Raw genomic sequence first — 27,540 nt, 5'->3', positions numbered from 1 at the left:
CTTTACACTACTTATGTTCTTGTGGTATACAATGTTTCACAATAAATTGTTTAAAGTGAGGGACCCCTGGGTGGCTCAGTCGATTAAGTGTCTGCCTTTGGCTCAGGTCATGATCCCAGGGTCCTGGGAACGAGCCCCACATCCTGCTCCTTTCTCAGCGGGGAGCCTGCTTCTCCCTCTGCCTGCCACTCCCCCCTGCTTGTGCTGGCTCGCTCTGATAAATAAATAAAATCTTTAAAAAAAAAAACTGTTTAAAGTGAAGAACCAGCCTTCAGTCTTGAGTGTTTTCCCCTAAGAACTGAGAAAGGATTCTGGCTGCATCAAAGAACTGGCAAACTTCTAAAAAATAAAAGGCTATACCATTTATATGGGGTATATGTACACCATATATAACCAAAGGTTAATTATACCATTAGTATAATCATTAAAAATAAGCAAACATACATTGTAACATGTATTCCACTGGATATACCACATGTCTATGCCATGTTTTGTTTATCCATTCATCTACTGATGGGCATTTGGGTTGTTTCTATCATTTGGCTATCAGGAGTCATCCAAGTTTTTGTTTAAACAACTTTTTTTTTCGGGGCACCTGGGTGGCTCAGTTGGTTAAGCGTCTGCCTTCGGCTCGGGTCATGATCTCAGGGTCCTGGGATCGAGCCCCACATCGGGCTCCCTGCTCAGTGGGAAGCCTGCTTCTCCCTCTCCTGCTCCCCCTGCTTGTGTTCCCTCTCTCACTGTCTCTGTCAAATAAATTAAAAAAAAAAAAATTGTTAAACAACTTTTTTTTTCAATTCTTTTGGGCAAATACCGAAGAACAGAATTACCAAGTCATTCGGTAATTCTATGTTTAACCTACTGAGGAACCACCAAACTGTTTTTCCACAGCAGCTGCACCATTATGGACCTCTAGCAATGTATGAGGTTTCTGATTTCTCCACATCCTTCCCAACACTTATTTTCTGGGATTTTTGAATTTTCTTTTTCAGGCTGTCCTATGGGATGTGAAGTGGTATCTCACAGTGGTTTTGATTTGCGTTTCTCTAATGACTGATGATGCTGAGCATCTTTTCATGTGCTTGTTGGCCATTCGTATCTCTTCTTTGGAGAAATGTCTATTCAAGTCCTTTGCCCATTTTCAAAGTGGGTATTGTCTTTCTGTTGCGGAGTTGTAAGAGTTCTTTAGACATTGTGGCTATTAGACCCTTATCAGATACAACTTTCAAATGTTCTCTCCCACTCTGTGGGTTGTCCTCCCCATCCCTTGACAGGGTCCTTGATGCACAAACATTTTACATTTTTATTAAGTCCAATTCTTCTATTTTTGTCTTTTGTTCCTTGCTTATGCTTTTTGTTGTCATCTCTAGAATCCATGGTCAAATCAAGATCATGATTTGTTTTCTCCTAAAAGTTTTATGGTTTTGTTCTCCCATTTAGGTCTTTAACCCATTTTGAATTAACTTTTGTATATGATCTAAAGGGTCCAACTTTATTTTTTTGCATGTGGATATTCTGTTGTCCCAGAACCATTCATTCAAAAGATTTTTCTTTCCCCAAGGAATGATCTTGGCATTATTATTTTTTTAAGATTATTTGAGAGAGAGTGCACACGAGCATGGGGAGGGGCAGAGGGAGAGGGACAAGCAGACTCCCCACTGAGGAGGGAGCCTGATATGGGGCTTGATCCCATGACTGAGATCATGACATGAGCTGAAGTCAGACGCTTAAACGACTGAGCCACCCAGGTGCCTCTTGGCATTCTTGTCAATAACCAATTGCCCATGAATGTGTGGGTTTATTTCTGGACTCTCTATTCCACTGATACATATATGTCTAGTCTTAGGCCAGGAGGCAGTCTTGATTACTGTAGCTTTATAGTAAGTTTTGAAATCAGAAGTATGCATCTTCCAACCTTGTTCTTCTTCAAGATTGTTTTGGCTATTTAGGGTTCCTTGCACTTCCACGTGAATTTTAAGATCAGTTTTTCCATTTCTGCAAAAAAATACGGGCTATTGGGATTTTGACAAGGATTACACTGAATCTACAGATTACTTGGGGGAGTACTGCCATCTTAATATTAAGTGGAAGATGACTTAATCTTAACAGCAGGGGTTGATAATGCCATTATCAACTTTATTGGAGAAAATGCTGTTTTGCAGTTGAGGGCAGTACATCTGCATGGAATCTCCCCTTAAACTCATCTAACAAAATTAATACAACTACATCACACAAAAGGTAGCAGTGGTAGACTGGGAGAAATGCAGCATAACCCAGAATGACTTCTGTATACTCTGAAATGTAAAAAGAGTTCTTCCATCTGATTTCAACAATTTTAGCAGTGTAGGAAACAGGATTATACAAGAGTAAATCAAAGTTTATGTGACCAAAGAACTGAGGAGACAGACAAGTCTCCTTTGTTCAATCTGCTCTCTCCCCAACTCCTGCCAAGATAAATGAGAGGGAGCTGGGTAGGTTTTGGTTTTGTGATTTATAACCAAACCACAGACCTGGGACAAGGGCCTTTCACTTCTTCCACAGAACTGTTTAAAACATTAATTCAGTGGAAGATGCTCAAAGTTTCCAAAAAGGAAACATTCCAGGAGAGTAAGGAAGTGATAATCAGCATATTCAACTTTTGCCTATTTCCCCTGGACCCAAAAATGATCTACTCCTAAAGGCTTTGAAAGCAGAGCCTCTACTTGGAATAACACTCCTTACACTGTGTCTAAAATTCTCCATACACTTCTGCAACCATTTTCTCTTTCTGATAAACTCTGTAAGGTTTATTAAACATAACCTTTTAATATATTAAATGTTCCTTCATGTCCCTGGTTTTAGTGTTTTAGCAGTGCAGTTCTGCCACAAAGGCTGGCAGTTAACATGTGGTATTCCCAATGAAGTAACATGGATGTAATAACATTGTCTCTGGACACATCTTTCAGCTTCGTCACAGGCTACTTCTGCCCAATTCCAGTGGAACAGTGTGAACCTCAGAGCTTCTGCGGGAGATAAGTCACAATAGGGTCCAGGTCAAGGCAGCTCCCATGGTTCACCCCGGGCTAAAGAGAAAGTTGCCCGAGAACTTTGTTCCTTGAAGAGAGAAACTATGTCTAACTCTAAATCCCAATAACCTCTCATCCAGCTTTTGGTATCTCTTTTACACTTAGCCTACAAGATTGGATCAGTAGGTATCAATTAAATATAGTGATCAGCAGTATCTAATCTAAAGATCATTAGAATCACCTGTGAAACTTTCAAAAGCTACAGGTTGGAAGGGTTGCCCAAGATTTATTCAGCAGATCAAAGAGTGGTATCCAAGCATTTCCAGCTTAACATATTCCACAGGTAATTCAGTTGAGAATCTAAATCATCTTTTTTTTTTTAATTTTTTTTATTTATTTATTTGTGAGAGAGAGAATGAGAGACAGAGAGCATGAGAGGGAGGAGGGTCAGAGGGAGAAGCAGACTCCCTGCTGAGCAGGGAGCCCAATGTGGGACTCGATCCCGGGACTCCAGGATCATGACCTCAGCCGAAGGCAGTTGCTTAACCAACTGAGCCACCCAGGCGCCCCGAGAATCTAAATCTTCTAAAGAACACTTCTTCTCTAAAATACACTTTGACTAACTAATTTTCCTTAAGAGAATAATATGGCCAGATTTTTTTCTTTTCAGGGAGGGTTTTCTTCCCTGGGGCCTCTAAGAGATCTGAGTCCTAAACTGGGCTCAGGCCCCGCATTTCCAATACAACTAGACAAAAATCAGCACCACCCTTACAGCTGGCCTGCATATCAACCCAGTCATGAGTATTAATCACATTTTTAAAATTTTCTGTGTCTTACGATGTTCTGACATCTTAAAAACCTTGCTGGTGAAGGGGCGCCTGGGTGGCTCAGTCATTAGGCGTCTGCCTTCGGCTCAGGTCATGATCCCAGGGTCCTGGGATCGAGTCCCACGTCGGGCTCCCTGCTCCGCGGGAAGCCTGCTTCTCCCTCTCCCACTCCCCTTGCTTGTGTTCTCTCTCTCGCTGTATCTCTCTCTGTCAAATAAAATCTTAAAAAAAAAAAAAAAAAAAAAAAAAACCAACCTTGCTGGCGGGGAGAGACTGCCCTTCACAGGGCCAGCTAATTCCTAAAGATGGTAATCAACTTACTTGGGAGCAGCCTCTCACATCCAAACCAATCAACTCCTTTAATGCTCACAGACCAAACCAATATTTTCTCTGCCCTAAATCATCCCAGGGCCAGGGACCAGGCAACTAGAGACCACCGCTATAGCCCAAAGCCCACCAGAATTATTGAAACTAGCCTAGACTGTTTCCTCTGGCCTGCCTTACCTTTCTCAAAAATGGAAGGCTCTGACCTAGGCTTTCCCCGTCTCCTGCTCTGCCTCTTGATCAAAACCTTCCCTGTGGCCCCATGTGGCATGGCATACCCTCTTCTATCTGGAAATATAACAAATTCTTCCAATGGCATTGGCCTATGTTGTCACCCAGTCACCTCTATAAATTAAAACCCTGCGGGTATAAATGAGACACTCCACTCCAACCATGCCTCTGTGCTGCCACTACTCTTGTGCGGTTCACTGAACTAATCCAATTGGAAACCATATTACAAAGTAATCTAGGTTTCCAAAACCATAAAGAAAAAGCTCTTGGGAATCCTATTAGCATTTGAAACTCAACACTCGCAACTAAAGGTAGTATGGCCCAGCAATTATATTCTTAGATATACACACAAGAGAACTAAAAACACAACTCCTACAACATTGTTCACAGCAGCATTATTCATAATAGCCAAAAAGTCCACCAACGGATAAACAGAATGTGGAGTATCCATACAAGGGAATATTATTCAGCCACTAAAAGAAGAACCAATTCATGCTACATGAATGGACCTTAAAGACATTCTGTTAAGTAAAAGCCAAACGAAAAAAGGCCACAATGGCATTTATAAAAAGTGAACAGAATAGACAAATCCACAGGAACAGTCGTTTGCTGGGGCCAGGGTGCTAGGGAAGAGGGGAAGGCGGAAGGGGGAGTATCTGCTCCTGGATAGAGGGATTTCTATTTGGATATACAAAATGTTCGGGAATGACATGGTGACGACTGCACAACCTTGCGAATGTACGAAAATCCAATGAATTGTACACTTTAAAGAGGTGAATCTTATGGTGTTACGTCTTGAAAACAAACCCAGCTGAAAGTATTCTCGTCCTTCCAAAGCTGCTCCTTCTCCTGTGTTCCTTATTTCAGTAAATGGAACCACACTCCAACTCCAGACGCTCAAGCCAGAAAGCTACAAATCTTAACGCGAACGCCTAAGTACTTCTCCATCCTTTCCGCTCCAACCTCCACTCCAGGCCATGCTCGCTTCTCCTGTGGATCACAGCCTTCTCCCAATGGCTCCCCCGGCCTCCAGTCTTGCCTCTCCAGATCCTTCCTCAGGTGCGCCGGGGCTCCAAGCACTACCGGCAGCTAGAAGGTCCTCAAACTGGAGCCCGCGGCGAACCCCTCCAGCGGCACTTGACCGCGCGCACTAGCCAGCACCGAGGGCGGGCGGCTGCTCCCTCACGCGGCCACCGCCACTCGACCTCCCGGCCTCCGTACGCTCGCTACCACCTCGGCCAGGGGGTTCTCCCGCCCCGACCGGCCGCGCTCCGCGCCTCTCCAAGACCCTCCCTCGGGCAGGTGCGCTCCGAGGGGCCGTCCCTGCCTCCGCAAACATTTCCTGTGGGAACCATGGTGGACCCAAACTTCGACTAAATACTCGGCGGTGCTCTTAACTTACCCTGCCTGTTCCTCAACACTTAGCAGACTTCGCAGGACGCCGCGCACACTTGGGCCACTCGGGCCTCGAGCGCCGCCCTCAGCCCAGCCGCTCCCGCCTCTAGCCGTCCGGAAACGCTCCCAGCCGCGCGCCTGGGCCGCGGAGGACGACGGGAAGCGGGCCTCCCGGGCCGCTCCGCGCCTGCGCGGGCGCTATCCTCCGCGGGGGGCGCTGGTTGGCGCATGCGTAGGCGCGAGGTTCTCCGTTGAGAAGGTGCCTCGGCGGCGCCGGAGGTAGGAGGAGTCGGGCTTTGGGGCTGGGAGTCCGCAGTCTGGAGAAGGTCCAGTCACCTGGGGCCTTTCTCGCTGCCGGGGGTGAGGGAGAAGAGCCTTTCTCGCTCGCGGTGTAGCGGCAGGAGCCGCGCTCGGGTGGAGGGGCCTGAGGACACCTGGAGGGAGGAAGGGTGAGGAGGGTATCGGGTACCCACCGGGTCACGGCCCGGGGGTCAGGCTGGCGATCGGAAATCGCCGTCCGGCTTCGTAGCCGCCAGAGTCGTTGGCAGCCCTCCCCCAGACCTAGCCCCTCGCCCGCTTGCGGTGTGTGTCACCGGGTCAGGGGGAGCGGGAGGGTCCGCTCCGCACTGCCCACTCATTCATTCCGCGCCAGCTGCGAGCCGGGCGGCCCGGCGGGTACCGAGCCGGCGTAGACGCAAGTCCCCAGCCCTCCAGAAACTTGCTGCGTCCTTCGGCAAATACTGAGCGAGCACGTATAGGAGGTGGGCTGTTGTCGGACTAACGTCACAGGCCCGTGGAGACTCCGCGGGGTGTGGAGGGTGGAATCCGCTCTAGCTCTCCACGTCCCACGGGCTCGATTCAGGCGCCCGGACACCGGTCCCTGCACTGATCCCTGCAGCCTCCTCTCCCACTGTACCAAAAAGTCTTTGTGGTTGAGTGACTGAACAAATGCCGAGGTTTGGTTTTGTTTTGTTTTGTTTTTTACAAATCAGGTGTCTGATCAGCCAAAGAGAATATGGAGTAAAATAGATGAGCCTGTGCCCTCCTTCAGTTTTGACCTTAGTAGGGGACAGAAAATAAGTGAATAAAAATGGAGGTGTAGATGCCCTAGAACCACCCGCTTGAATTTGTTCTCAGCCCTGCCACTTCAAAAATTGTGTAAAGTTAAGCCAGTTCTTCATTCTTGGACCTGACTCCTTGCTGTAAAGGGAATTGTCATAAGGGCTACATGAGTTAGACTTATAGAGCAATTAGACCCATGCCTGGCATACTGTAAGCATTCGAGAAATGTTATTACAAATGATTATAATTTGTTATAAGTGTGATTGTGAAAACAATGTGTGATGACGGAAAATAATGGGAGTGGAGGGGGTCCACTTGGATAAAGGATGAGGGGAAGCTTCTCTAAGGAGGTGACATGGAAGAGGAGGATGGGCCGGCCATGCGAAGTAGATTACAGGTATGCCTGTCTGCCCGGCTCCGCAAAAATAGGTGATTAATTGGACTACTCCGATGGAGGAGATTGCACTTTCTGTCACTGGGTCATTCAGTTTTGAATTCTGAATCCCACTAAACTGTGCCAGTGTAAATAATTATGCCCACAAGGCCCAGGCTTTGCAGTGGTCACCATTCCAGTCACTTGAGTTTGGAGAGCTCTTGCTGAAGTGAGAGAGGGTGGAGAAAAGTGGCCCTTTTTTGATTTGGAAACATTGCTCATACCAGTGAAGGATGAGCCTCTCCTGTCTTGTTTCTTCCCAAGCATTCAAGTGCGTATTCTCTCCATTGGCTGCCCTGCACATTAAGTTGCCTGTTGATAGGGCCTAAGAAAGAGTTTTTCTGCATTTAGCCATCATCTTGTTTCTGTGGTAACTGCCCTTCATGGGATTCATTCCCCAGATTTCAGTAAAAACAATACTCTTCCAAGATGCTCATGTTCTTTCTCTGATGGGTTTTTAGATCCCTCCCCCTGTGTTGTATTGTGATATCCTGTAAGACCACGAGTTTGTGTTAACCAGGCGGTACCTGAGTATTTGACACAGATATTGTTACTCTGAGGACTTTGCGCATACCCCACATCCTCTTGTACCTTCCTGGAAGAAATGGCATAAAATGCGGTGTCTGCCTAATTACATTTAGATGCTTTTTGTTTTCCACAGATGTGACATTAAATGAACCAATGTGTTTTATCACTATGGAGATCTTGGAGAATCACCTGAGTGTGAAGTTCATATGTATCCTATCTCAGAGGCATCTGTTGGACAACAAAAGCTCTCAGATGTGAACTTTAAACGTGCTGTTTAACAGGGACTCAATTTGAAGATAGGCATTTTAAATCCTTATGGAGGGGAAGGCACTACTTTTTGCTCAATTGTGCAAACTCTCCAGGTGTCCTAGTGAGAAGCAGAGAGGAGCCTTAATGGAGCTGCAAGTGTGAATGAGGTCTGCTAGGCTCGTTCTCGGGCCACCCAGATAGACCTCACACCTCTGAAGACCACCTGCAAGCCTTAAAGCTGGCCAGATGATGGATGAGTCAGATGATGATTTTAAGGAACTCTGCGCCAGCTTTCTCCAAAGGGTGAAAAAGAATGTCACCAAGGAAGTGTCGGGGGAAAGGAAGACACAAAAGGCCTCCAACAGCACTCAGATAAGCAAACCGAAAAGGACCAAACCAACTGCTACCAAAGGCAAAACCCTTCAAGGCCCCAGGGAGAAGAAAACTCAGTCTGGCAGCCAGGCCCCGAGGACTAAAAAGCAAAGGGCACCCAAGTGGCAGAGGAGTGAACCCACTCGCCCTGAGAACGGAGAGGGAAGTGTGCTTGCCTCTGCTGTGCTCCAGGAGGGTGTGCAGAGCACCCAGACAGGTAACTGGGCCAGAACCACTGCCAGGATGTTTCCAGAGAGGAAACCAGAGGTGACTGTACTGATCTAAACCAGGGGTCAGAAAACTTTCTGAAAAAGGCCAGACAGCAAATTATTTTGGCTCTGCAGCCTTGGTCTCTGCAACTTATCAATTCCCTAGACAATCTGTAAGCAAATGAAGGGGCTGTGTTTCAACAAAACTTCATTAAGAAAAACAGGCAGCTCCCTGAGGACCATAGTTGGTCAACTCCTGTTTTAAACAGTGATCATAAAAAATATAACCCCTATGTGAATTTTCTACATGATTATGTTTGGGGCCCTGTGCCCTTTTAGAATTTCTTATTAATGTTTACATTATGTATTTGACACAAGTAACGTGAACATGAAAATAATGCTGCTTCTCTCAGTTTCTTGAATTCCTTCCAGAGTGGGTAAGTTGCAGTGGTGCCAGCCGGTTCGGTAAGGCTGCTCAGAAGGCAGTAGGAAGCTGCCAGATAGGCTTAGATCCCAGGAGAATCTTTAGGTCCTTCCTTTTTCCTCCTAACACCTTTGTTCTTTTCTTTTCCTTTGTTTGTTTGCTTGAAGCAGGTTCCTTACCCTGCTGCCTTTGGTGTACTGAACCATATGTTTAACATGCATTCTTCAAGCAGAACTGAGAACCAGCCTTGCATAGGATCTTTAGGCTCCTGTGTTCTGTTTCTAAATATTTCTCACCTTCACTTCCTGATCTTAAATGGTATTTTTTACTAGTGTGGTCAGCATGATCTCTCAGTGGAATAGTGGTAAAGAATTAGCTCGCAGAGACTGTTGTAAGGCTTCGGTAGTGTTACTAAAACATCATTGGTCCTTCAGGTCCCTTTGGGAGCAGTGAAAGCTATGCATGATTCCCCCGAAAACCGCACCCCCCCACACACCTGTGAAATTGGCATAAACCTGCAGGAGCTTCACGAATCCCCACCAGAGGCCACCTGTGGACACCAAGTTAGAGGAGAACTTATGACCTAGGAAGATAAAAATGTTTGTCATTAATATTTCTTTAATAACAGCTTAATAGAAAGAATTTACATTCTGTAAAACTTACCCTTTTAAAGTGGGCAGTTCAGTGGCTTTAGTGTATTCACAGAATTGTATAATCATTACCACTGGCTAATTTTAGAACATTTTTATTACTCCAAAAATAAACCCTGTGCTCAGTCGCTCTCTGTGCCCCCTCCTGTCACAGATATTTATGACAGGTCTATTTATATTACTTCCTATCTATTCCATTACTTCCAAGCTACCAGTAGTCAGTCCTCTCACACTTGAGAGTTAAACCTCAACTAGTTGGTAAGGGACCCCTTGAAACTTGGGTCTAACCTGTATCTGATGGAAGAGTCTTTGTTTCTCCAGCTAGAACAGATGGCTGTGAATGTTTTCCTCTTTGCCAGAGGCTGCTCCGGACAGCAACTCCCAGCCCCCTCCTCCCTGTCTGACAGTGACGGCACCAAGTCCCTCCAAACCCCGGACGGCAGAGTTAGTCCTACAACGAATGCAGCAGTTCAAGAGAGCAGACCCCAAGCGTTTGCAGCATGCTTCGGAAGGGAGCTCTCTGGAGGCTACACTTGAAGAAAAGGCCCCAGAGGGCCCTCCAGAGGAGATGACAGCAGGGAATGGTATGATGGGAGTTTTGTATATTCCCATCAGGGTTAAGTATGAACTCTGGAGAAAGGGGGAGAGGAAGGAACCCACATTCCTTGAGTTGCTGGTGTGGGTGGGTGCTCTGCCTAGCACTGTACCTTGGCCACTTCATAGTATCTAGCCAGAGAATGAAGGGTCCCTGGGGTCATTTAGCTTGGGTCACTTAGCTTCTTTGACAAGGTACCTCTTCCTCTTTTTATTTTGACTGTTTATTATGAAATTTTTCCCATACAGAAAGGTAAAAAAAAAAAAAATACTACAATAAATTCCCATAACTTCAACCTGTACTTAACAATTGTTAACATTTTGCCATATATTTTTTATATCTCTAAATATATATGATTCTTCTATACTATTCGAAAGTAAGATCTAGACATCATGATACTTCCCCCCACAGATCTCCTACATGATCACGGTGCTCTTGTCACACGTAATTCCATAATATTGCCCAGTGTCCAGTTCATATAAAAATTTCCCCACTTGTCCCAAGGACAGCTTTATAGCTGGTTTCTTTTTTCCTGAGCAAGGATCCGCCAGAACTGTAAGTCCCACACACTGCATATGCTGTAGTCCATAGTCTCTTAAAGTCTAGACTCTGGAACAGTCCCCTTGTCTTGTCCTGTTTGTGTTTGTTTTTTTTTTCATGATTCCAACTTTCAGAAGAGTCCAGGGCAATTGTCTTTCTGAATTTCCCACTTTGTAGATTTGTTTGATTGTTTCCTCGTGGTGTTGCGTAACCACTTCTGTAGCCCCTGGAGTGCATCACAGGCGAGTAAACCAGAAGGCCGGGTGGCCCCAGGTGAAGATAGCTTGGCGCCAACAGTGCAAGTGCTATGCAGGGCACATTGTACCACCCCAGAGGCACGTCATATCCCTGGTTCTCTTCTTTACCCCCTAAACGATATAAGCCCTCATCTCTGGTGAAAATACACAAAAGGGGAAGAAATAGGCAGCAACTGTATTGACGGCCCTACGGCTAACAAGTCTGTAGTCCCCTGGCAGTGCGTTTGCAGACTGCAGTCTGGGATTCTCACGCTGCCTCTAAGGTCCACACAGGCAGTGGTGGGACATCTGTCATGGCATCAGTCCCTGCAGCACCAAAGGGGTGCGTCAGAGTTGCTCAGCCAGGACACGAGCTCAGCACCTGCCCTACATGTGCCTCAACTGTTTCCGTAGAGCTTCACGGGATACCCAGTAATGCTCAGTGCTCAGGACAGAGAAACCATTTCTTTGTTTTGTTTTTTTTTTTAAATGGGGCACCAAAATGAAGTGTGTTGCTTTTCTGGCTTCAGTGGAAAGAGTGCTAGGCCACAGGAATATTCAAGAACTGGGGATTTATGAAGTTCTCCGAATCCCCCTGTGAGTGCTGAGGGTCTGCTCCAGCAATATCAGATGTGACAGAGGGCCGCAGCGGTGGGCCCGGCCACTTGGGGAACCACCTCCACACTAGAGTCAGTCAGTCCACCCTTCTGTCTGCTGCTGGGAAGGAGAATGCGTTTTAAGAAAGGGGTTTCACTTTGACCTGGTTCTTCTAGGATAGGCGACAAAAGGTCATAGCAGTAGGAAAGGCTGAGCTTTGAAGAGAAAACCTAGACTTATTGGAATAGGAGTCTTGTAAGCCTGGAACGCCTGAGGTAGACGACTTTAGCAGAAATTAGTAAAATGAAAGGCTCGTTCTCTAGGACCTTGCTACTCAAACAGGGGTCCTGAACCGGCAGTGTCTCCTGCCCTGGGAGTTGTCCCAAATGGGGAATCTCAGGAAGCTCCATCTAGACCACTGGGATGCGAACCTGCATTTTAACAAGCTTCCTGGGGGTTCTTATGCATATTACAGTTGGAGAAGTATGCCCCGGGAGCCCTGTTTGTGTCCACCCTCACTGGACGGTACTGGCGGGGGGGCAGAGCAGTGCTGGGTCTGCTCTGTCCGTGCTCCCTCTGCTGTCTGTGCACAGCTCTGACGGGCGGTGCAGAGGTCTGAGGGTGCGCTCATCCTCATGGAGACCGTGCCTCCTCACAGGGTCTGGGCCCGGGCTTCCTGCCACAGAGAGCGACGCTGCGGTGGCCTTGGCTCTGCAGCATGAGTTTGGGCAGCAGCGAGCACCCACACATGAGGCTAACCTGGAGGAGACGGGGTTGTTCTTCTGCCAGATCTGTCAAAAGAACCTCTCAGCCATGAACGTGACACGAAGGGAGCAGCACGTGAACCGGTAGGAGCAGCTTGACTCTCGCCTCTCTGGGGTCACCTCTCCCGTGGGTATGACAGACCCAGGGGAATCTGCGGTGGGAATCCTGACTGTGACCATAGCACCCCAGTGTTGGTGTCAGCCTGTCCTTACTGGTTTTTTAAACAGCTTTGTTGAGAGATAATTCCCATATTACACAATTCATCTTCTTAAAGTTAACAATGGCTTTTAATTACTATAGTCACAGAACTGTGCAACCATTACCACGGTCGATTTTAGAATATTTTCGTTACCCCCAATAAAACCCTGTCCCCATTAGTGCTCACTCCCCATTCCCCCTCTGCCAGCCCCTGCAGCCTCTGCGGATTTGTCTGCTCAGGATGTAAGTGGAATCACACAGACGTAGCCTTTGGTGTCTGGCTTCCTCTCCTCAGTGTAGTGTTTTCAAGGTTCATCCAGGTTGGAGCACGGATCAGAATTTCGTTCCTTTTTATGGCTGAAAAATACCATCTTGTGGGTAGGCCATGTCTTGTTCATCCGTTGATGGCTATGGACTGCTTCTGCCTTTTGGATGTTGTGAATACAGCTGCCATGACCATGTGTTTCTCGTACTGGTTCGAGTACCTGCTCTCACTTCCTTGCGGTACAGACTCAGGAGTGGGCTTGCCACTGTCTGACATGTCCTTGCTCTCTTTAGCCACCTTCGCTAGCAGAACCAAAATTTAGGGTTTGGAGGCTGACTGCAGGCTGTGTGGAGTTGGCTTTGGGAGAACAGGCTGGAGCCCACACCTGTCCTTGCTGACATGGACGCATGGTACCAATGGAGAGGGTTCCCATGTGTTTCCTCTCTTCCTCCAGGTGCTTGGATGAGGCTGAAAAGGCACTGACACCCTCCACACCACGGATCCCCGAGTGCCCAATTTGTGGCAAGCCCTTTCTCAGCCCAAAGAGCAGAATCAGCCACCTGAAACAGTGTGCAGTGAAGATGGATGTTGGCCCCCAGCTCCTGCTCCAGGCTGTGCGGCTGCAGACAGCTCAGCCTGGCGGGGCCTGTGGCACGCTGGCATCGAGGTGAGTCAGATGGAAAGGAGGAAAACCACAGAAATACTCTGATTTTTTCTTTTTAAAGCTTTTTGTAGCTTTAGAGAACAGTAGAGCCCTAGAACCCTCCTTGATTCTGGAAATGATACATTTGAGGAGGAAATCAGGCAGTCTCCACCGGGACTGAGGAGGAGAAAGATTCTGTACCTTCGAAATGGTCCATGTGGGCGTGTCTGCAGAAAGGACTGGTTGGACTGGTTTCCTAAGGTCCTTCCTGAGATTTTTCCATTCTCGAGATCCTACCGGTGTCCCCTGGAGCAGCGAGCAATCTGCTAACGCACTTCACCGTGTCCATTCATCCATTCCAGTGTCGCGTGCCATGGCTTCCATCTCTGTGCAGCCCGAGTCTCCTACTGTCCTCGGAAGAGGACTCTGCACAGTTCACAGAGTTGGCAAGACAGAACCACAGGCCTTTTTTTTTTTTTAACATGCATGAATTAAATGCTTAGGTGTTGCAATAGGAGGCCTCGCTCCTAGCTGGGAACAAGTCCTTGGCGTGCAAATCATAGGCCTAGCAGCTCCGCTCCCCTCCGTACTGCCCCTGGCTCTGTGGATGCCACGTTACAGGGAACAAACTAGTGCAGGTCCTGGACTTCTGTAGGTTTGGGCCTTCTTTCCTTTGACAGCTGTCAAGAGCAAAGGGAAGGCCAAGCGTGGTGGCTCTGTTTGTCCTGGCCACTGCCTTTTACACAGGTTATGGGCATCTGAGCTGGGCCCGTGGTGAGACTGGGTGGGCAGAGCTGGATTCTTGGCTGGTGAGCCCTTCTATATCATAGCACATCAACACTAGCATCTCAGAATTGGAAGCCTTAAGGCCCTAGCATAGACATTATCTAAGCCATTGCTTGCCTTTTGCCAGGACTGGATGGGAACCACCTACTCAGATGAAATATATCTGTTTTTTCAATACCTGAGAAGAGAAACGAGATGTGTGTGGGTCCTAGAAGGTTGATAAAGTAGAAAACTAGCAAATGGACACCCTCACCTAGGCTTTGAGCCTCCTCTCTGCCCAGAGGCCAAGCCTGGGGTGTGTGGAACTCTGGGGTAGTCAGATGCTGAGACAGCTCCTTGCCTTCTGGGAGGCTGTAGTTATCGTGTGGGGTTCCTGGGAAGTTGAACTCAATTAGGCCTTGCTTAGATCTTCCGAATTGATACCTGAGGTTCTTGAGCCATCCCGGGCCCAGGGAACAGCATGAGCTTTGGCAAAGGGCGCTTTCCAGAGCACCCCCACAGCTGGTTTTGAGCTCCCAGTTTTTCTCTCGCCTTTGCCCTCCTATTTCTTGCTCAGCCTGTTGGGGTTCACCAGGCAATCTAGGTTCTCCAGCTGGAAAATCCTTTAAGCAAATCTCCTCCAAGCCAAATGCTGCTGTACACTGACTTCCAGGCTGGCTGACCATGTTGGTGGTCGAACCTGGGAGGCCTTTCCTTCGGGCCTTGGGCAGAGGAAATGCCCACAGGCCCTTGCGGGAGGGGAAAGGATCCTGTCATGGCCAACGTGGCCAGGACTGCCTGAGGGGCATCTGAAGTGTCAATGGGCAGAAGTTGGTGGAATCCAGGAAGCTGACTCAGAGCCACTGGGTGCTGACTCCTCTGGAAGGGTTTGGCCACAGCTAGAGTGTGCAGGGACCACTCGTAGCTAACCACTCACACCTGGCAACAGCTAGCTCAGCAGGGTAGCATCACGTAGAAGGACCCAGACCGTCACCTCTCTGGACTGCACTGCACTTGGCCCAGGATGGTGTGAGCTTACATGAGACAATAGGATAAGCACAGTGAATGCCCAAATCAGTCAAAGCCTCTGTCTAACGGGTCCACATTTATCCCTTTTCTCTCCTACCTTAGAGGAGAAGGGGTCCAGGCCTCTCTGGTCCAGCGGGGATGCCCTCAGAACAGGAAGTGCTCATACCTCTGGCCTCGCTAACTTTTCTGTTTGGCTGCCTTTTAAGCTTCAGCAGTCATGTTGGAGGTCTGAAGCGGAAGGGAGCCACCAACAGGAAGGAGCTGCAGAAGAAGCGGAAGGTCAATGAGCCCGAGGCGCCGTCTGAGGACCTGCTGGTGGCCATGGCTCTGTCCCAGTCCGAGATGGAGCGGGAGGCTGTGCCCACGGTGCTCAGGCTAGAAAGTGCTTTCCCTGAGAGGATAAGACTGGGGGCAGGTAGGTGTGGCTCCTGGCTGGCAGTGCCTTGCCACACCGCTGCTGGCCAAAGGTGACCACTGCTGGGCCTCAGGGTGTGTCGCAGCTCTGTCACTGACCCTGTGTTTCTGTTTACCTTCAGAAAAGAAGGGTCGTAAGAGGAAAGCACCTTTATGCCCTCCCCCGTTGTTAGTCCAGGACCCGGAGACCACTCGGAGGCAGACAGAGGACCGAGTGGCCCAGCTCTTCGCGGAGGAGATGGAGCTGTCCAGCACGCCGCCACTTCCTGAGAGCAGGATGGTAAAGGAAGAGCTGGAAAAGGCCAGCCAGCATCTGAAGCAGAACTTTCTGTGGGAGGGCAGCGCCCTGACTGGGGCCTGGGCTCTGGAAGCCTTCTACACCACAAGCCTGGTCCCTCCCATGGTGCCCCAGCGGCCCGCCAAGGTGGGTCCTCCCCTGTAGGCATGCGGGGGGCTCTGGGCAGAGGCAGCGGTCAGGACGGCGGGCCTGGGCATCAACAGAAAGTCCGAAAAGGAAGGAAGGGCAGGAAGTCCGGCATGCCTGCTGTAGCGTGTTTCTCTGTGCAGCAACTGATGGCTCTCCTGGGAAGAACAGGGAGGTCCGCTGGTTCCCAAATGTATCCTGTACCTGGAGGGTTTGTTTGAAATGCAGTCCGGGGCGCCACCCCCAGGGGGCTGGTATAATCTGCGTGTGGTGGGGCCCAGGAACCAGACAGGCTGCTGCAGGTGGGCCTGGAGTCACTGCATGCTTGAGGCCACTGAGATACCATTAGGGGGACGGGCCCCTCAGGGACCTCTCTGCTGATGTAGACACAACAGGCATGGCCTTCACCGTGACAGAGAAGCCTGCTGATGGTGATGGGAGAAAGCCTCCCAGGGTTGTTCTGGGCTGTGGCTGACACTCTCGGGGGCCCTCTGTGTGGTGGCTGCTGCAGTGGCCACACAGTCACGTGGCTTCCTGACTTCTTTCAGGGTCTTACCCAGGAGCCCACGCTGCCGCCAGTGCCGCCTGACGAGCCAGAGCTGGGTGTGCGAACACCACCTGCTCTCCCCAGTGCCCTGCCTGCGGGCCATGGCCCCGGGAACCCCTCACCCTCCGCCAGCCAGAGAGAGCACCAGGCCCTGCAGGACCTTGTGGACCTGGCGGGAGAGGGGCTGAGTGCCACCCCGTGGCCCTGCAGTGGGGGCCTGGCCAGCTCAGGAGGGGCCGCAGGTGAGACCCTGGATGGGACACCTGGGCCAGCCCCGCCCTCCCGGCCCTCCTTCCCTCTGGCGGTGGCCATGACCAGCTAGTCCCTGGGGCTTGGGGACAGCCGCTCAGATCCGAGGTGCTCTGGCTTATCCCCATGTGATGGGGAGAACACAGTCTCTGTAAGTGCTTTCCTTTTTTTCCTCAAAGATGGATGTCATACAGGTGAGTCCGTCACAATCTCCTCCAACTTTAACCAAGGACAAAACCCTTGCCCAGAGCCAGTGATTGTGCAGACTCTCTGTTTTTACTACCTGTGTCCCTCTGGGGAGCAGGGAAAAACTCAGTGGGTGGTTCACTCACAGTGAAGAAGCCCTCGGGTAAAGAGCATCCCCTGGGCACCGTGGGGTCGGCTGACAGACACCTGATGCTCTTTCTCGGAGACTGACATTGCCGGGACATGATGTTCTTTTAACCTGTGGATCCTTCTCTCAGGGATGGATGTGTCACCCACTGGCCTTCCACCGACTGGGTTTGTCCTGCCCCCTAAGGAAAAGCCCCCGGAGAGGGATAGCCAAGCTTCGGTAAGCACCGGGGCTCCTTGCTGTGGGCTGTGCAGCCTGGCCCTGCTCCGTGGTCCTGGCCACCGGAGCTCGTCCTCTGCTCCGCACGGTCAGCTCCCAGCCGGCCTCCAGAGCGTCGCACGAGTCCACTGGCCCCCTCGACAGCCTCTGAGCTAAGCCAGGCGAGAGCCTACGGGAGCCTCCTGTTCCCCTCTAGGGCTCTGCCATGAGGCTTTTGTCCCTTCTGTCCTTGAACTCTGGGGGCACCTCAGTAGCCCGGCCCCAGGAGCCCGCTTTGTCCTGAGAGCCCGCAGGGATCCCCATTGCTCTGTGAGGTGGCCTCATGCCCCAAAGTTTCATTCGTTCGTTCAGGACCAGCTGTGCGCCTCTGACGTGCAGGTCCCGGCTGGTCTGCAAGTAAGGGTTCACGTTCTGTGTCAGTGACGCTGGGTTGGAAGTTGGGTTTTCCTCAGAGTGGATGTCAGCCTGTTAGTATATTGGTATCAGCCAAACACTTCACCCCAAGGTCTGCCGGATGACCATGGCACGTAGTCAGAGAAGGATCGAGACTCTTCTCGGCCGGGTACCCGAACGGCGTGGGCTCGGGTTCCCTGCCTGTCACACCGGGGCCGCACACGGTGCTCGTGAAGCGCTCAGCCCAGCTGCAGCTTCAGTGCGGCTATCGTGCCTCCCCTTGCTCACCGACCCCCCACCCGCCCCGTGTTAGGCCAGGGGACTCAGTGTAATGGAGAATTTGAGAAAGAAGCTAGCACCCCTGGGGGTGCCTGGGTGGCTCAGTCGGTTAAGCGGCTGCCTTCGGCTCAGGTCATGATCCCAGGGTCCTGGGATCGAGCCCCGCATCGGGCACCCTGCTCAGCAGAGAGCCTGCTTCTCCCTTTCCCTCTGCCTGCCACTCTGCCTACTTGTGCTCTCTCTCTGTCAAATAAAGAAATTAAAAAAAAAAAATCTTAAAAAAAAAAAAATTTATAAAAAAAAAAAAAGAAGCTAGCACCCCTGAAGTTGGGGAACTTGCTGTGAGACCCGTGTGCTCCCCTCCTTCCAGCTCACCCTCGGCTTGCTGCTGGCCGACTTCAGAGCCATGGTTAATAACCCACACCTGAGTGACGTCCAGCTGCAGATGGACAGTGGGGACGTGCTTTACGCCCACAAGTTCGTGCTTTATGCCCGATGCCCCCTTCTCATGCAGTATGTGAGTACGGGCCCCCGCCCCTCCTCCCTCCCTCTCCGCGTGCTTTCTCACACTCCCCTCTGGCCTCCTGCCCCCTTCACTCCCCTCCGTGCCCCCCACACATGCACCCGCCACCCTCCCTCCCTGTCAGTGTACCTGCCTCCGTCTGGACATGTTTGAGGTTAGGAAGTGCTGTGAGGAGATGAGCTGAGGATTGGGGAACATCAGATTTCTTGATTGGTTGAATAAAAATCCATTTTCCCTAGAACTGTTCCCTTTTCCTCTATTTCTGTAATTATGAAGTCCTAATCGACCTGCTGACAGACATTTCTATGCTGACCTGTGCCAACATGCATTGGACTTCAATGTCGTGCTGCAGGAATCCGGGAAACTGCTGCTGGTCTCTCCCAGAAAGTTCTCGTGCCTCTGATGTGTCTGTCAAGAGGGAACCAGCTGGGTGCTTGAACCTCTATCACAGTCCGATTTTGCCAAGAGAGAAGTTGTAGGGCCTGACTGCAGAGTTCCTGACCAGCAGCCTGGCACGACCCTCTGTGCGGCCCCACGTCACGTCTGTGAGGTTGTAAACCTTCTGCACTTTACTTCTTTCTCAGGTGAACAGTGAGGGCTTCTTCGCCGTGGAGGATGGCGATGTGCGGAGCCAGCGTGTGCTGCTGAGTGACGTGAGCACCGAGGCCGCCCGGGCGCTCCTGCATTACCTGTATGCCGCGGACCCCGGCGTGCCTCCCCGGCTGGCCCCCGGCCTGGGCGCTCTGGCCCACAGGTCTGACGGCTCTTTCCATGGACCTCCTAGCATGTGACATTAACGACGAGCACGAGCAGGTTGACGGCTCGCAGAGGGCTCAGGGCTGAGTCCTTCCTGTACCTGTTAACCCCGGGTTTATGCTCAGTGGTGACCTTGCCCGGGACGTAGTGACTGGCAGTCTGGCCAGAATGGACACTGGCAGGAGAGCCCAGTGCTGGCTGAGGATGGCCTCTGCCAGGTCACGTGGCTCTTAGCTCCCTGGGTGTGATGAGGGGGTGGTCCTTAGCCTCAGCTGCCCCCAGGTGCTGCCACTCCTTGGTCGTTCGGCCACAGAAGCTGAATGGTGGCTGTTCTTTCCCAGGTCCCAGGAAATAGGAGTGTCAACAGGAGTGTAATGCCTAGTGTAACTCCCGTGGGTTTGCACGCACATTCTATCTCCTGACAGGGCTGAGGGCCCCTTGGATAAAACCGTGTTCGCCCAAGGCCCTGTCATCCCTCAGGTGCACTTCTGGGAAGGGATCAGCTCGGCCTCTGGGGTCCTGAGTGTAGCCTTCAGACCAGGGAGCCTTCACGGAGGCGGCAGGCTGATGTACCCCTCGGCCCGGGCTGACTGGGACAGGTTTGGTCTTTGGGGTTTGCTTCAGATGCCTCTCAGGGCAGCATGCTCTCCAGCTTTGCAGCATCACCGATTCCTGTCACCTTCAGCTCAGCCCGACACACCCCTTTGTGTTTGGGCAGTAGAGTTAGTGAACCCTGCCCTAAAGGTCCACGAGTCTGTCCTCGAGCTCAGCAGCCTGGGTGTTGCTGGTTGGGAGCACGGGCACCGTGCCTGCAAGAGAGCAGGGGAAGGGCCAGGACCGAGCACGGTTGTCCTCCCTGCCAGGACTTGCGCCCCAATCCTCGCCTGCGCTGGGGCGTCTGGCTACCGCCTCTGCAGGGCAGTGATGCATGGCATTTCCTGTTGCAGGTTTGGTGTTAGTGAGCTTGTTCTTCTGTGTGAACAAGCCCCTGACGTGAGCGATTCAGAGGACAGACCGTGGAAGGAGAAGGAAGACGAGGATTGTGAAAGCCGCGCGGAGAACTTCCAAGAACTCTTGAGGTCTATGTGGATAGATGAAGAGGAAGAAGCGGAGGCTTTGTTGAAATCTGAGCGCTATGAAGAAGACAGAGAAAAAGTGAATGAAGCAGAAATGGAAGAAATTTATGAATTTGCAGCCACTCAGCGAAAGCTGCTCCGGGGGGAAGGAGCTCCAGAGATCAAGGAAGAAACTGACCAGTTCGGGGACGACGGTCCCGCATCTGCGCAAATCTTAGCGAGTGGCCAGGTTAGCCAACAGCCAGAAAATGCAGAACAGATGGAACCGTCTGGTGAGGGAAGAGAAGAGGCCCCAGCCACATGGAAAAGCATGAGACAGTCCACGCCCCTGCCACTCAAGGGCCAGTGTGCGGACGAGGAGAAAGCAGGGTCCCCAGAGGAAGCACTGGGTCGTTCCAGATCCCCTCGCCCTTCTGGGGGCTGCAAGGCAGGGAGAAAGGAAGGCGTGTTTTTGTGCTCAGCAGATGCTCCTGAGGCCCGGCCATTTTCATCAACTCCCAGAAAATGCTGCGGACTGTCCCAGATAATGAGCCATCTCCGGGAAGGCAACGGCACCGTCTTGGGAAAGAGGGCGGGGAGCCCCTCTCCCCCTGCTCACTGGCAGACAGCCCTGTGGCGCCCGTGCCTGTCACAGCCCCCTGGGGGCCGGAGTCCCGGCCGGCCACACCCTCGTCCTCATCTTTGGAGTGAGTCGCCCTCACCAGAGCCCCAGCCGCAGGGCAGAGCTTCCAGGGGGGCCGCCCAGGACTCCCCAGCAAAGCAGAGGAGGGGCAGGAGCCTCCTCACGTTACTTAAAGATCCAGGCCTCCAGAAGGGTAAAGAACGTGGTTCCTCATTGGAATGCAGAAATAAAGGGGTTCTAGTCTCCCCAGAAAAGTCTCCATCCATCGACCTAACCCAGTCAAAACCTGGACATTTGAGCTCCAGATCTCAGAATACTCCATCCAGCAAGAACAGAGAAGATGAGATTATCCTTTTATTGGATTCAGATGAAGAGCTAGAGCTAGAACAAACCCAAATAAAGTCCATTTTCAATGGTCCCCTGGAAGAAAGGAAAGTTCTAGAAGTTAGCCCCAAGTCTTCTGAGCTGTTTTCTGTTATCGACGTCGATGCAGATCAAGAACCTTTCCAAAGCCCAGCAAGAAGAGAGGCTTCCCTGCAGGGCGGGGAGGAGGGGCCGGCAGGGAACCGGGGCTGTGTGGGGGGCAGAGGGACCCCTCGGCTGTCGTGTGACCCCGAGAGCGGCCCCGAGGAGGACAGCACCACGGATACCTCATGGCTCGTGCCTGCCACGCCACTGGCCAGCGGAAGCCGGGACTCTTCCTCACAGACACAGATAACAGGCCTCAGGTCCAGGGCTTCGGTGGATCACATGGCTCAGGTCAAGCCCTGGGCCCCGTTAGAAAACAGGGGTGGCCCCGAAACCGCAAGTAAGTTTCCAGTCATCACGCCCCAGATGTCGTCGCCATGCCTGGTCCCCGTCCGTGCAGGCAGCCCTGACGGCAGGAGCCCTTCCAGGCCCCACCCCGGGCGCCCCCAGCACTGCTCTCTGGCTCCCTGTCCCATCTCTGGCGGCCTCACTGATCTCAGCGGGCAGCCCCAGAAGTGCTCACCCCCCGGGCCGAGCCTGCTGAGCCAGGCCATCGCCAGTGAGGTGGTGGAGGTGGAAGACAGCGAAGATGAGCAGGAGGCGGCCTCCCGTCGGGCGAGCAGCAGCCCCCTGCTGGACGGCGACCCTCCGATCCCCCTGGACGGTTGCCACTGGCACGTGGAGCCCCTCTCACCGATTCCCATTGACCGCCTGAACCTCGAGCGGACCGGCCCCCTGAGCACCAGCGGTCCGGGCAGTAGGGCCAGGGAGGCCCCAGACTGCCGCAGCTGCTGCTCCCCCCGCCTCCCGGGCACCGCCCCCGCCCCAGGAAGCCGCGCCGGCCACACAGAGTCTCAAGAGAAGGCCCATCAGGCCGGCTCGCCTGGGAGCAGCAGGCCAAGCTTTTTGAACTCCGCTCTGTGGGACGATTGGGATGGAGAGGAGCAGAAGTCACCAGAGCTCCTTCCTCCGGCCCAGGGGCTGAGTGCTGATGTCGCCGCTCTGAACTCAGAAGGGCTGGAGACGCCAAGTGAGTAGCGGGAGGGTAGCTGTTACGCTGCTTTACGCTAAGGGGCTGGAGGGGGCAGTAGAGACAGCGCGGGGTGGTGGGGCTGCAGGGCCTGCTGGGCTGCGGCGAGCCTCCTCCCCACCCTCCCCTGCGGAGGGAGAACGGGCTTGCCCTTAGACGTGCTGCTTAGCCAATTCCTCAACCTGCCTGGGTCCCATGGCTCGCCTGGGCCCCTGTTAAAAACCCCCATCTGTGGACCCCACTCGAGAATCCTGAACCAGTGCTTCTGAAGGGCCAAGGCAAGCACCTCAGGTGCACTTAAAATCGGGCAAGCATGGTTCCTCACAGTTACACAGAGCGTTGCCATGAGGACCCAGCTGCTCCCCTCCTGTGAGCGCTCCCAGAATAACAGAGATCAGGACGGACAGATTTCACAGCAGCCGTACTCACGGTAGCCCAAAGGGGGAGACAACCCAGATGTCTGTCAGCTGATGAGTGGACCAATAAAACGTGGTCCATTCGTACAGTGTAGTATAATCTGCCATAGAAAGGCATGAAGCACTGACCTCTGTCACCTCGTGGATGAACCTCAAAAACATGGCGCTCAGTGAGAGACGTCAGTCACAGAAGACCACGCAGCATGCAAGTGCATTTATCTGAAATGTCCAGAGTGAGCAAATATGTGGAGACAGAAAGTAGACGAGCAGTTGCCAGGACGGGGGGCAGGGGAGAACGGGGAGTATGCTGGGTACAGAACCTCCTTTGGGGGTGATGAAAATGCTTTGGAACTAGAGGTAGTGGTTGCAGTGAATTAGGACACTGAATGTACTAAGTGCCTCTGAATTGTTTGCTTTAAAACAACAGCAGATGGGGTGAGGGTGGGGTGTTGGCTGTGAGTCTCGGTCCTCCCTCATCTACCCCCCAAGCCCATGGAAGGGTGCAGTTTCCCAGCTCCTGTCAGTCATAAAGGAGAATCAGGGTCTCGAGGGTCAGCCCCTTGAGGTGCTGCTGCCCATACCCGCTCCCCTGCCAGGCAGATGCTGGGAGAGCCAGGAAGGGGCAGGGTTGTGCAAAGCAGCGGCTGGTCGCAGGGAAGCAGCCTGTGGGCAGAGGATCTGCATGCGACCTGGTGTTGCATTTCCTCCTAAAATCCAAGACCAGCTGGGCATGACTGACCGGCTCTCAGCCTTGAGTGGGGATCAGAACTGCCTGGAGAGCTTCCGCATACGTGGCCAGGCCCCACCCCAGAGCGGAGACCAAGAATTTGCATTTCTAACCCGTTCCCAGGTGGTGCTGTGAGAACCAGACTTCAGACCAGGGACCTTAGTCTGAAACTTGAGGTGGACTTCCAGGAGGTGACAACTTTTCTCAAATTATATAAAGAATTTTGTGCTTTTTTTAGGAGATAGCCTATTTTCACTGGAGTCTCAAAGGGCTCCATGCTCATAAAAAGGATAAGAACCAAAGTCCATATATTCCTGAGTTGTTCCATTTGTCTTTAAAATACTGATTTCTTTTTTAAAGTAACAGCTTTATTGAGCTGTTACTCACATACCATAAAGTTCACCCTTTAAAATACACAATTCAGTGGTTTTTAGTACATGAACAGCGGGGCCGGGGTGGGGGGCAGGGGTTGCGATCCAGGCTTCCAGTTATGGAATGAGTAAGTCACAGCAGGGAATACGGACAGTGGTATCATAGCACGGGGTGACAGATGGTAGCCACAAAACAAAAGCCCGACCACACAGTTCAGTGGTTTTTCCTACGTGAACGGTATTCGGCAGCCATCACCGCTAGTCCCAGAACATTTTCACTGCACCCATTGGCAGTCACTCTGGTGCCCCTTCCCCCCGGCCCCTGGCAGCCACGAATCTGCTTTCTGCCCTATTCCCACAGCTTCGGCACCACACGGGGCCGTGGCCCTGGCCACGTGTGTGTGATGCTTTCCAATGGGAAGACCGTTCTCACGTTCAGCGGTGAAAGGTGGAGCAGAATGGTGGATGGGCTTTCTTCAAACGCCCTATTTCTCTTGGTGCTATTGCTGAGCTCAGAAGAGGTCAATCCAGGGGCCCCTGGGTGTCTCAGTCGTTAAGCGTCTGCCTTTGGCTCAGGTCGTGATCCCAGGGTCCTGGGATCGAGCTCCACATCGGGCTCCCTGCTGAGCAGGAAGCCTGCTTCTCCCTCTCCCACTCCCCCTGCTTGTGTTCCCTCTCTCGCTGTGTCTCTGTCAAATAAATAAAATCTTAAAAAAAAAAAAGAAGTCAGTCCAGATCCTTGTGCTGAAACGTTTCTTTTGTTCTACCTAGAAGGTGCTAATCGGAAGAACTTGCCCCCGAAAGTGCCCATAACACCCATGCCAAGGTATTCCATCATGGAGACTCCAGTACTGAAGAAAGAACTGGAGAGGTGGGTGGTGTTCTTGAAAACTTGCTCAGGGGTGGTCCACTGCCCGCTATGCAGGTCCAGGCTTAGTGGGGCTGGGAGCTGAAGGACCGGCCGTGGGGCTCTGGTAACAGGAGCCGCTGGATGACGGGAGCATGTGTGACAGCTCTTCCCCAAACTACCAGGTTCCCTGAGAAGCTAAGAGATGAAACTCCAGGCACCCATCAGTTGATAGATCTCCATGTGCCCAGTGGATGGAGATGGGCCCTTGCCTTAATAGTCTGAATAAGGAGACCTGATTTTTTTAAAAGAACATCAAAAAAACTGTCACATCCCAATCAGTGCTGCTCTTCACCTTGGGCCCTGGAGGTGTTATCACTACCACCATCGCCAAACCTGGGAATGGCCCTTCTGGAGTATTCTTCAGAGTAAGCTCAGTTGGTATGCAGAAAAACACCTCTGAATGTTCACAGAAGTCAGGCATGTAAGATTTCATTTACACAAAGCCATTAATTTGCTGATAACTCTTTGCTGTGTGCTGAAGTTCACCTGTTTCCCCATTCAGGTTTGGCGTCCGCCCTCTACCCAAACGCCAGATGGTCCTAAAACTGAAGGAGATATTCCAGTACACTCACCAGACTCTGGAGTCCGACTCGGAGAATGAGAGCCAGACCTCACAGGTGCTCCTGGAGGCTCCTCACAGCCAGACCCACGCCGGCAGGACCTCCAAGGCTCCCAGGGCCGTTGGCCATGCCTGGCTGGAGGCCACTTCTGGCCCTCTTCCTCAAAGGTCCAAGGAGTCCACTAAGACCAAGGGTCCCCGACAGCAAAAGCAACAGCCTGGTGGAAGCATCCCTCCAATGAGCATGTCACAGGCCAATGAGGAGCCTCCAGACCCTGATGGGGATGCCCAGCTCCCAGCATCGCAGGAATCGGTGGCCTCCTCTGGGGACAGCAGTGACAGCTCCTTTAGCTCACAAAGGTAACGGGATGGGAGGACAGGGCCAGTGGCTTCATAGGTCCTCTGACCCCGGGTCCATGAGTTGGCATAAGCCGGGCCTAATGCTGAGGTTGAGAAATCCCGTTGCCTTCTGGATTTGAACTGTGGGAAACGCAGTTGGGGCAAAGGACAGTCCCCTGTGAGCCTCCTGAGCAGACCCTTGGAGCTCCCATGTCCTCGCCACACAGGATGCTCTCATGAGGGGGCTGGCAGCTGGGGTGCCAGGAGCACGGCAGCCTGGAGCTTCCCGCCTCCCGGGGAGGCCATCCAAGCCTGTGTCGGGCTCCGCAGGGGACACAGACACTCCTTCCATCAAAGGGGCTCCTGGTCTCGAGTGCTGGAGAGAAGGAGCGTCACAAAATGTTTGGGTCTGGTTCTTTTCAGTTCTTCCTGTGAGTTTGGAGCGGCCTTTGAGTCTGCAGAGGATGAGGAGGGTGAAGAGGAGCTAAGCGCGTCCCAGGCGGCAGTGCACACGGCAGCCACGGAGGAGGCCGTGAGGCGCTACATCCGCTCCAGGCCGGCCCTCTACCGCAAGGTCCTGCTGTACCAGCCCTTCGAGCTGGCAGAGCTGCAGGCCGGGCTGAAGCAGCACGGCATCCGCGTGGCCACGGCGAAGCTGCTGGACTTCCTGGATGCCCACTGCATCACCTTCACCACCGCCGCGGCCCGGAAGGAGAAGCTCCACCAGAAGAGACGGCAGCCTGTGGGCAAGAAGCGGGGCCGAGCCACCAGGCCTGTCCGCCCCTCCCCACCCTTGGCCGTCAGCAGCCTGTGAGGGTCCGCAGCCCCCGGCAGCGAGCCAGGCCTCCATGGGCGTTTCTGGGCCTGGGGCCCGAATCCAGCCACCATGAGAGGGGCCGGCCACAGCACCGAGCTGGGTCAGCTGTCCCCAACTCCATTTCCTGGAGTAGTGTTCGGAGTGCGGCACCCCCGGGATGTAGGGCCCGGCCCCTCCCTCTGTCGGTGCCCACAGTTTGTCTCCCTTTAACCCCGCCATGCCCCCGGGTGCTTCACAAGGGCCCCGGGCAGCCACCAGCTGGCCAGGGCGGGGTCTGTCAGGCACATGTCCTCGCCAGCTTGCCCCTGCCCCGACTTCCGTCTCAGCCCTTGGACTGTAATCCCAGCCTCACCAGCACACCAGGTGTCCATGAGCTTCTCACACTGCCATGCCTCAGGTGCTCTGCTGGCCCAGCCATCCTGCCCAGACACCTGTCCTTGTCACCAGCAATTTCCAAACTGGGCAGTGCAGGAGGGCCCACACAGAATTCGCATGTTCTTCGTTAACCAGCTTTGTTGGTGTGGTAAGGTTGTCTTCAGCCTCAGGAGCAGTGTGGAGCACAGGTGACAGCCAGAAAGGAAAAAAAGCTGGGGTCTCTACATCCTTGTGAATGTCTCGTCTGTTTTAAATACAGTCCATTTTCTATGATGTGCAATAAAAACAAAAAGGCTTTATAAAAATCTTCCAGATGATACACTGCAGAAAGGTAAGGAGGGAAGCTGGCT

General features: G+C 52.3%; 2 protein-coding genes across 14 annotated transcripts in view; one reads left to right on the top strand and one right to left on the bottom strand.

The window, feature by feature from the left end:
* Positions 1-5,928, bottom strand: part of DNASE1 (deoxyribonuclease 1) — a 29,371-nt gene extending 23,443 nt beyond the window's left edge. For 4 of the 5 annotated variants that reach the window (XM_064592448.1, XM_054506573.2, XM_045870395.3 and 1 more), the window contains exon 1: positions 5,790-5,928. The gene's annotated coding sequence lies outside the window, so the exon portion shown is untranslated. The remainder of the gene's footprint in view (positions 1-5,789) is intronic. The other variant, XM_064592449.1, reaches the window with a different exon arrangement.
* A 3-nt stretch (positions 5,929-5,931) lies between these two features.
* On the top strand, positions 5,932-27,414 carry SLX4 (SLX4 structure-specific endonuclease subunit). Of its 9 annotated transcripts, none has more exons than XR_010411792.1 (15): positions 5,932-6,061; positions 7,939-8,643; positions 10,069-10,293; positions 12,336-12,525; positions 13,360-13,572; positions 15,549-15,757; positions 15,879-16,180; positions 16,729-16,969; positions 17,441-17,529; positions 18,572-18,718; positions 19,309-19,478; positions 20,428-22,676; positions 23,943-24,010; positions 24,965-25,061; positions 25,603-25,740. XR_010411792.1 is itself a non-coding variant. In XM_064592431.1 (15 exons), exons 2-15 carry the CDS (start codon positions 8,301-8,303, stop codon positions 26,810-26,812), a joined length of 5,283 nt encoding a protein of 1,760 aa, XP_064448501.1. In that variant the 5' UTR covers positions 5,932-6,061; positions 7,939-8,300; the 3' UTR covers positions 26,813-27,414. The 9 variants fall into 9 exon arrangements, 8 of the variants coding, with proteins under 8 accessions (XP_064448501.1, XP_064448502.1, XP_045726376.1 ...); XM_064592431.1 differs by lacking the exon at positions 23,943-24,010 and adding an exon at positions 26,422-27,414 and having other exon boundaries at positions 25,603-26,019; XM_064592432.1 differs by lacking the exon at positions 23,943-24,010 and adding an exon at positions 26,422-27,414 and having other exon boundaries at positions 5,933-6,061; positions 15,930-16,180; positions 24,962-25,061; positions 25,603-26,019.
* The last annotated feature ends 126 nt before the right edge of the window (positions 27,415-27,540 follow it).

Source organism: Mirounga angustirostris, unplaced genomic scaffold (genome assembly GCF_029215605.1).
Source record: "Mirounga angustirostris isolate CCGP_5_RB_7025 unplaced genomic scaffold, mMirAng1.0.hap1 SCAF_5, whole genome shotgun sequence".
NCBI classification, from domain to species: Eukaryota; Metazoa; Chordata; class Mammalia; order Carnivora; family Phocidae; genus Mirounga; species Mirounga angustirostris.
The sequence above is the reverse complement of the archived record's forward strand: the minus strand, read 5'-3'. Positions and strand labels throughout refer to the sequence as shown.

Coding starts and splice junctions, on each gene's coding strand:
- SLX4 (XM_045870420.3), top strand. CDS start 8,301: ATGATGGATGAGTCAGATGATGATTTTAAGGAACTCTGCGCCAGCTTT. Junction 12,526..13,359: donor AGGGAGCAGCACGTGAACCG/GTAGGAGCAGCT, acceptor CTCTTCCTCCAG/GTGCTTGGATGAGGCTGAAA. Junction 18,719..19,308: donor GCCCCCTTCTCATGCAGTAT/GTGAGTACGGGC, acceptor CTTCTTTCTCAG/GTGAACAGTGAGGGCTTCTT.